Source organism: Mixophyes fleayi, chromosome 3 (assembly GCF_038048845.1).
Source record: "Mixophyes fleayi isolate aMixFle1 chromosome 3, aMixFle1.hap1, whole genome shotgun sequence".
Lineage (NCBI taxonomy): Eukaryota > Metazoa > Chordata > Amphibia > Anura > Limnodynastidae > Mixophyes > Mixophyes fleayi.
In genome coordinates, this window is record NC_134404.1 from 305,422,926 (window position 1) to 305,431,876 (window position 8,951).

Here is an 8,951-nt window from a genome sequence, read left to right on the forward strand (position 1 = left end):
CTCCTGGACCCCCTGCTGGATTTAGCTTCACAAAATCTGGAGATAAGAGGCGTAGACAAAGTTTCTGAGCAAAGGAGCATAATCGCTGCTGTGGTAACCTCTGTACTCTCTTCATGAGATCCAGTGCTCCGGACTCAATGGCATTTTTTGTGAGTGTTAGTCGGCTCTCTTTGTGTATAGTCTTGGGGACTCATAGCTGACCGTTAGTGCACTTTAGAATAGGGGTGCAATCAAAACAGTCCTTGTAGTATCAGTTATCCCACAGTGGCTACAGCTCTGCCAGAGACAGTTTACACTGTACATACACATAATCAATATATACATGACATATACACATACAAGGGGGAAACATGAAGGAGGGAGGGTTCTGGTATGCTTAATCTTTTTTTGAATGTGCCTGGTGCACACCTCTCCTGGAACATGGGGGTAACTGGGGAACGCAGAAGGGGAAAAGATATATTGGCCACAGTCTATTTTGTGAAACTAGGCACAACAATGGTAGGGCAAGTTTCACCACACTTGCACCGCCTAAACTGTGTTTGTGTATACTAAGTAACCCCTAATGTGAGTATTTTTTGAAAGTACATCCCTTATACCAAACCACTCCTTATATATTTGAATGGTCTTCTGAAGTGGGTGTATAGCACAATACTAGTGACCGACAACGAAAAAAAATAAAGAAAAGGGGAGGAGGAAGGAAAAAACTCAGTTGAGCTGTTACACAGGCGGTAAGAAGAGTGAAAGTAGGAACACGCACTGAAGGGTAGCAAAGCTGAAAATAAGAAAACATGAATACAATATTATAACAAAAAGAGAGGAAATAAAATATTGGAGAAAGATTACAACAGGACAGTTCCTTGACTGGTGGCAGGATTCAAAGCAGAGGAATCAGAGTGTGTCTGTTTCAGAGAGCTAGAATGAATTGTGCTCGTAATAGATCAAAAAGCCGGGGTACTCATCTGTTTTCAGAGTTATTACAAGGTACATAGCTCTAAAATGATAGGCACCTGCATGCAAAATTTGGGAAATAAGAGTGGCACGGCAGACCATTCTGCAAAACCCTGTATTGTGACACAAATATCTCAGGCTTTTCTCAGACAAAACAAACTGTAGTATGACAGTAGTTAACTGTCATAAACCATCAAGGTGGCATCAGAAGCAAGACTATGATTTTGGAGGTATGTTGTAGGCAGAAAACAAATTGATATCCTTTTCTACACTTCACATGGCAGGCAAAGACAACAATGTAACATATCATCTCTGCAGGTGGCAGATACATCCAGGAGGATGGGAGTTGCATAAAAGAGATTTTCCAATTTCTGGTCAGGAAGTTTGGGCTTCCTCAAATTAATTTAACTGCAGCAACTCGAAACAGCAAGATAGCCCGTTCTACTCGTCCTACAGGGACACCAAGGCTGAAGATATAGATGCTTTGGCAATGGCATGCAATTTCCAGCTGGTATACTTGTTCCCTTCTGTTCCTCTTATTGCTCACGTTCTATGAAGGATTAGGATAGAGGCAGTCGAGGTCATAGCAGTTCCATTTAGGCCCTCTCGTCTATGGATTGCAGCAGCTTGAGGAAGCAGTCTTGGCCTCTACCACTCCAATCAGATCTTCTGCAACACTGGCCAGTGTTGCTTTCTCTTTGATGGCATGGAAATTGAATGCCCATTGCTGAGATACAAAGGGGTTTCTGTCACGGTGGTTGATGTGCTTCTACAAGAGAGAGAACAAATTCTTCATTGGTTTTGTTATGCACGTTTTGTCGCTATCCAATAATGATTGTCGAATCTCAATTTGTGTTTCCAACGCACAAATATTTATTCTCAAAAAGTAGTAGAATAATTCAAGCGAAATAATAATAAGTACAGTCGTTACTTATCGCAGGCGCTCTGGATCCAGTGAACAGTCATTCAGGTCTGAAGTCTGTGGTCAAGATGACTGTCGACTAGATGAAAGGCTCCTGCTTATATGCAGACAGAAATACAGTAAAACAATGCAGATGGTGTGGCTTGCTTCTATTGGTCCAGGTTTCGGGAAGGTCCAGGAGGTTGCAGATCATAGGTTAGTTCAAACTAAAGAATCCAAAGGTGGGGGACATCTCTCCAGGGGATGTGCTCCGATCTTCCCGCCAAGACTCTAGTTTCAACTAGTCCATTAGCATTTTATAGTCCGTATCACATTAAAGGTTTATTCCCTAACATCAATAACTAGAGTATGCAATGTGCGATCTCTTTGCTGAATGAACCGGACAGCTGCTGATGAATAGGGGATTATAATGATACCAGACATGACACATTTCCTTTAACCTGTACCATATGTATTACTAATATGCGCATAACTTATAATATTACACATAAACACTACTATATTTTGACATAAATAACTGTGTTGCGACTATAATGTGTACTATCTACAAATATGTGTGTTTGTGCGAATGTATATAAAAGTGTAAAAACTGTAGTTGCCACGTGTTGCGGCTGGATACGCCCTTCCACGCCGTAGCGTGCTCTACGCATAATTTCAGACAAAGGCAACCAAGTTTGCTCGATAATAATTAAAATGACTTTATCCAATTTGCTGACTTCGACAGTTTACTTTAAGATTTGGAAGACATATATTCGGTAGTGCAAATCCGGGCTGGAGGATCCTACTTCTGGTAGCATCTCACATATTCTAGTTTTCCTTCAAGAAGGCTTCAACAGGGTGCTCTCATTATTCTGAAGGTCCAGGTGTCTACTCTGGGAGTGTTTTTTTTAGTGTCGTTTTGTTTTTTATGCACTAGATTGGCTTTGGTTGGTCTTAGTTCTCTTTTTTCAGGCAGTAAAGAAAATTTGGCCTTGTATTAAACCTTATGTTGTGCATTAAATGCTGCACATTCAACAAGGGCAGAAGCAGCCTCATGAGACAGTCTTTGTAAACCAGTGGAGTCGTCATCTCTCCATCCCTTCACAAAGTATTATCTTCTAATGATGCTTAGTTGGTATGGAAACTCCCAAAGGCAGTTGTTTATTCATTTTTGTTTGCATTATGGAGTTTGGTTTTGGAGCCCACCCTCTCTTTTATGTATTGCTTGTGTATATCCCATTCATCTAAGGTCGCCATGAAGTTGACAAGGAAATTAGCAATTTATATATATATATATATATATAGTTAATTTAATTTTCTTGAAAAACTTAATGGACAATTTGGGATGTTTCTGAAAGACACCGTGGGAAGGAGGAGTCATGTTATATGCCTTTCAGGGGGGTTTCTATTTTATGTCTCTACGCAGCTGATAAGTCATTAATGTCATTAAATTTCAAATGGTTTATTGTACTGTATATATTGTTCTATTCAACCATAATATAGATGTTTGCATGAATCCAAGGCCACTATTAAAAGTGCAATTATAGGTGTTGTTTTACCTTTAGTCATTCATACTTTTAGTTATTTGCCAATGTTTTTCAGCATAAATATTCACGCAATTATGGAAATGCATCCGATTTTCATTTCTATAAATTGACACAAACATTATTCTAGCACCAGCAAAAAAAATTCTGAGATGTATAAGCTTAAAAAAATGCAGCTCTGTTACCACAGTTATTTGCTGTAGACAGACAGAAGAAAAGTAATTTTGTTATGTGAGACTTGCTAATTTATCTTTAATGGCAATTGACAAACAATCTTTTTGCTCTCTTTTCAAGTTTCTGGAAAATATTAAATTCAGGATGAGAGTACGCAGCCTGCCATCTGAAATTGTTTTAATTCAATTCTGTTTAAAAGATGTAATTAGGTCATTATAAAAAAACACATTCAAACACTTCATAACTTTCATAGAGCAGAAACCATGAAATATATTTGTTTTATAAAATAGATCAAATATTTTGCACTAGACATTACAAAATGTATAGTCAATTTCTAAGTACCTATATTGTGTGGCACACCATAAGTGTGTAGTTACATAAAGATTCATTCTTTTCTTTGCATACTTCCTAATAAGAATTTGTGAAATGTACTAAAAAATTTGGAAGAAAACATTATATTACTGTGTTCCATCTGAAGTTGTTAAAGGGGAATTCCAACCCAAAAATATTTTTTACCCAACACACCTTCCCAGCTCCTCAACTAGCAGATCCATTAGTCCCCGATTTACACTTCTCCACCCAAGGCCTTTTGTTCTGCTGCCCATGAATTCCTGTGTGAATACACCTGTTTACGTAAATCTTAATGGCTCCTGTAAAATGCATGTTATCTACTACAGAACCCAGTAATGGCTGCTAGTGGAATTGTCCCCGTGCAGTCCCATATTCAATTAATAGCCCCAAATCACATCAGCATTAAATTAAAGGTCCCATCGCCTCACCTTAGGCCCCACTATTAAATTAAATAGCCCCATCATCACCCCACAAATAAATAAATAGCACCCACCATTAAATAATTATATACATCTGACACATAAAGCACCATAAAATATATTAGGAGGTACATAGTAGCAGTGCCCACAGTTCATATTATGCCACACAATAGTGGCCCCAAATCATATTATGCCACACCGTAGTGCCCCAATATGATATTATGCCACACCATATTGCTCCAATATCATATTATGCCATGTAGTAGTGGCACCAAATCATATTATGCCACAATAGTGCCCCCAAATCATATTTTGCCACAATAGTGCCCCCAAATCATATAATGCCTCAATAGTGCCCCCAAACCATTTTATGCCTCAAAAGTGCCCCCAAAACATTTTATGCCTCAATAGTGCCCCCAAAACATTTTATGCCTCAATACTGCCCCCAAATCATATTATGCCATACAGTAGTGTCCCAAAATCATACTATGACATACAGTAGTGACCCCAAATCATATTATGTCATACAGTAGTGACCCAAAATCATATTATGCCATACAGTAGTGGCCCCAAATCATACTATGACATACAGTGGTGCCCCCAATTCATATTATGCCACACAGTAGTGCCCAATATCATATTATGCCATGCAGCAGTGCCGCCAATTCAAGAAAGAATCGTTCAAAAGTAATCAAAAACACATTGCACATGAGAAAATACATTAACATACCTGATTATGGTGTCCAATAACCTGTGATCTGTTCTACTGGGCGTGCTGGGCGAGGATGGAGGCATAGCTCTTGGCTCAGACAGGCAGTCTTGCGAGATTTACTCACCCGCCGGGAGCAGGAAATGTTAGAAGGAGGCGAGGAACAGGAAGGGGTGGGGGCGGAGCAGTCCTGGGTTGATCTGTGCGGCACAGTTAGTAAGGTGGTTGTGTCCTGGGGAGGAGCCAGCCATCAGGAAGCAATAAGCAATATAAAGTGAGGTTTGTCGGTCTGTCCTACATTAGTCTCTTTTTTCTGTATGGCCTAGAGAGGTGGAGGGGGTGAGGGTGGGGTATGCTCACTGGCCCAGACCATCCCTTACTGTACTGTATTGTAAGCATCTGTAACTTGTAAGGTTCTAGTTTAAAATGTAGTACCAGTGTGAATAAAAAGATTATTTATTTATAAGGTACATTTTAAAAGTCAGGATCTGCTGAGAGATTTAGGTGTGCCACAGATAGAAGGACCAACCAAAGTGTGTCTTTTCTCTTTCCACAAATAAGAGTTGGTGACTGCCTTACTCATCAGCTGAGGTATTGCAGTGCTATTGCTAAGCCAATGTCGTAGTTTGTGAAGTTTTGCTGTTTTTCTTGTTTATTTTGATAATTTTTTTGTTGTTAGAATGTTTGTACCTGTTATGTGTTGTTTTATGTTTTATTGCTTCGAATTGAGGTTTTTTTATGCAATGTTTCTGTTTCTTAATTTTAATTCATCATTATGATGAAACTTGAAGGAGATTTTTATCTACGGGCATCTACCTTCTAGACCGTGTACCAATCTCCTTTGCTTGTTCCATCCCCTGTAGCAGAAAGGTTGAGTCTACCCTCCTTCTGCTGTACTCTCATAGATACCTCAGTATCAGCAGAGAGAGTCCCTCATGTGTCTCGTGGACTGAAACCACCTAATAAAATTGGAAAAGGAGGAGTGTAAGCTAAGGTAGCATCAAGCACCATAGGTGTCATAGCTATCCAGTCAGTTGCTAATGTTTGACCATGCAGATTATATGACTCACAACAATAGTTTTTAATTTGATAATGGACACAAGCAATTAACTTTTGTAACTGTAACATAGTACTGATTGTTTGGGTGTAGTACGTATTAACAATGCTGTAAACACCGACAGTGTTTACAGCGACATAAATAATCCAAATCATAACACACAGACATGTGAAAAGCACAGACTTATGTATTGACAGACACAGCACAATTTCGGTAAAGTTTATACTTACATTACATGATCCTACGCCGGGTCCGTTGCTCTAAACACTGTCGATGTTTACAGCATCATTAAACTGACTACCACCGGATTGTATTACCATTTCTCACCAATATGGTTTAAGAAGAAAATTAAATTACTCTTATCAGTGAATTTGCATATTCTGTTTGCTTGTATATATTTGTAGTTACTGTTATAAAGAAAGAGAAGTTGAAGTTATTAAACTAACTGACCTAAACTTGTTTACCGCAGTTTAGTTTGGAATCTACGTCATTATTTTAATGATTTGCTATCAAGGTACACTTATATTTTATTGTGCGTCATTGAGCAATAAATAGAATCTAACCTTAGGGTGAGCATATTTTTCTTATTTCGGATATTAAATTATCAATTCAAATGGCAGATCATTGGTACTTGTCTATCATTAACTCTGTATTCTGTGATTTTTGCCCATCATAAAGACAGTAAAAATATATTTTTTGAGTGACCACATTTTGCCAATTTATGTAGAATGAACAAATCAGTAATGCGGATATACATCAATTTTCATGAACTGTATTTCTCATGCTAAATGACATTTGCAAGGGATTATTTAAGTGAACAAAGGTTCCTGGTTTAAAACCTACTCTGTGTGGTGGTACATGCATCTGGAAGCCATAATATAGACTAATAAGATGAGCTTTTTATTATATATAAATGCCATGCATGACCACTTCTATTCTAATTGCATAGGAATGCCTGAGGCCAGAGCATTAAAGCATCAGATTTAGCTCTCTCCTGGATTACTGAAACACATTCCCCTTTATTGATAAATTTAATTAACATATTGGTTTTTTTTAATGCAATAGTCATTGATTTGACTTTGTGTTATGATGTACTCCAAATAGAAATATATTGGTACCAGTTATTACTATTGGTTATCACATTTACCAGCTAGCTATGCTTCACTCTTCTCCATTTAATTCAATAACAATTTAATAGGGGTGTGGATCAGTTACAGTTTTTAATGTGGAATTAATTAAGTTGCACATAATTGCAAAATACTACTTAACTGTGTTCCTATGATCCATCAGATTCCTCTATATCCGCTGTGGTCAGGGAGGCTGTCCTCTCTCTTGCTAGCTGTACATTATCAATGGATCAGATGCAGCCTGTTTGATAAATACCTGCCTCAGAGTGAGGGGAGCATCCCTGGGCCACGGCCAATATCGGGGAATCTCCTCATTCCTGTTAAATCAACTTATTCTTTGTTATAGCATAGGTAACATTTTGTCCATTAACAACATGTAGGCAGAAAAGATGGCAGCCACCCCTGACCACAACAAGCGTCAGGATTGGGTGGATCACCAGTACACAAGTAATATTTTGCATTTATCTCTTAATTATTTAATTTCGCTTAATACCGAATTTTCAGTTTTGGGTGGAGTTGTCCTTTAACGGACAGTCTAAGACTGCAGACATAAATTGATCGTATTTCTCCATTCAGTTGGTTTTGAGTCCACCTTCATTCTCTATGACATTAACATAAGGGTTTTCTCATTATGGACATTGTAATGGGCTTAATTTTACTTGTGTATTTTTTAATCTCATAATTATGAAAAATATCTGCATTTTTTTTTCTAGCAAAAAGTGTTTTGGATGATGATAGTGACAATGATGGAAAGCCAAATGAATATAACCTGGAGGACAGCTTCATTGATGATGAAGAGGATTTTGAGAACACAGATGAAGACTCTGACTGGATGCCAGAGAGTGAGGAGAAAGACAGTGAAGATATGAAACAACTCTTAAAAGAAGCAAAACGATTTGTTAGAGGAAAACGCTAATTAACAATTTTAACCCAGTTTTAATATTTGTAAATGTACAAAAAACATATATGATGCTCTTTAATTTGCTAAGTGCTCCTCATTTTCAAGTTTACAACACGTAGCATGACATCAATAGTAAATTTGTTTATATTAATAGGATATATTTTCTACTTTACTGCTTAAATAATGTTTGGAATTTTATGAAATAAAATAACTATTGAAGATTTAACTTTTCAGGAGAATTCTTATATAGCATGTTTATATTTACATGTTTGTCTCATTTCAGTATTTTGCTAGCAATCCAAGCCATTCTATACTAAGAAGAGGAAGTAGACAGATCCAGCAAAAATTATAGCAGCTTAAACTGAAAGCTGGTGTATGTCTTTGTGAAGCTTGATAGGAACTTGTCAATGTGGCAGGCCTACTCTATTGGAGAGGATAACAGTTATTATACCTCAATAGACAGTAAACATAGAGGCATAATGGGGGACATGTTGCCGTTTAGAAAATAAAAGCAAATGACAGGTCAACATCACCTTGACTATGCACGGACATTTAACAGTTTTTCATAAGTGTCAACTTTATGTTCTGTACACTAAAGCAGGCCTATTTTAGGTAGAAGCAAACATACACTTACTGCATCACATGTAACGTGCAGTGTCTCCACATTATCACGCAGTATTTACTGTAATGAACCCAGAGAAGGAGTTTTGTGTTTTAATTGAGAAAAAACTCTTATGTCGTCAGACATAAGTGTAGTATTTAACCATGTGAATAGTATCCAACAGCTCATAAGAATTTGCATGTCTGAATATTAGGGTAT

At 37.6% G+C, this 8,951-nt stretch overlaps 1 protein-coding gene across 2 annotated transcripts in view; it reads left to right on the forward strand.

The window, feature by feature from the left end:
* The window catches only part of APLF (aprataxin and PNKP like factor), a 178,552-nt gene extending 170,195 nt beyond the window's left edge, over positions 1 to 8,357 (forward strand). For both annotated transcript variants that reach the window (XM_075203933.1, XM_075203934.1), the window contains one exon: positions 7,944 to 8,357. In XM_075203933.1, coding sequence (XP_075060034.1) covers positions 7,944 to 8,146 — 203 coding nt within the window. In that variant the 3' untranslated portion in view covers positions 8,147 to 8,357. The remainder of the gene's footprint in view (positions 1 to 7,943) is intronic.
* The last annotated feature ends 594 nt before the right edge of the window (positions 8,358 to 8,951 follow it).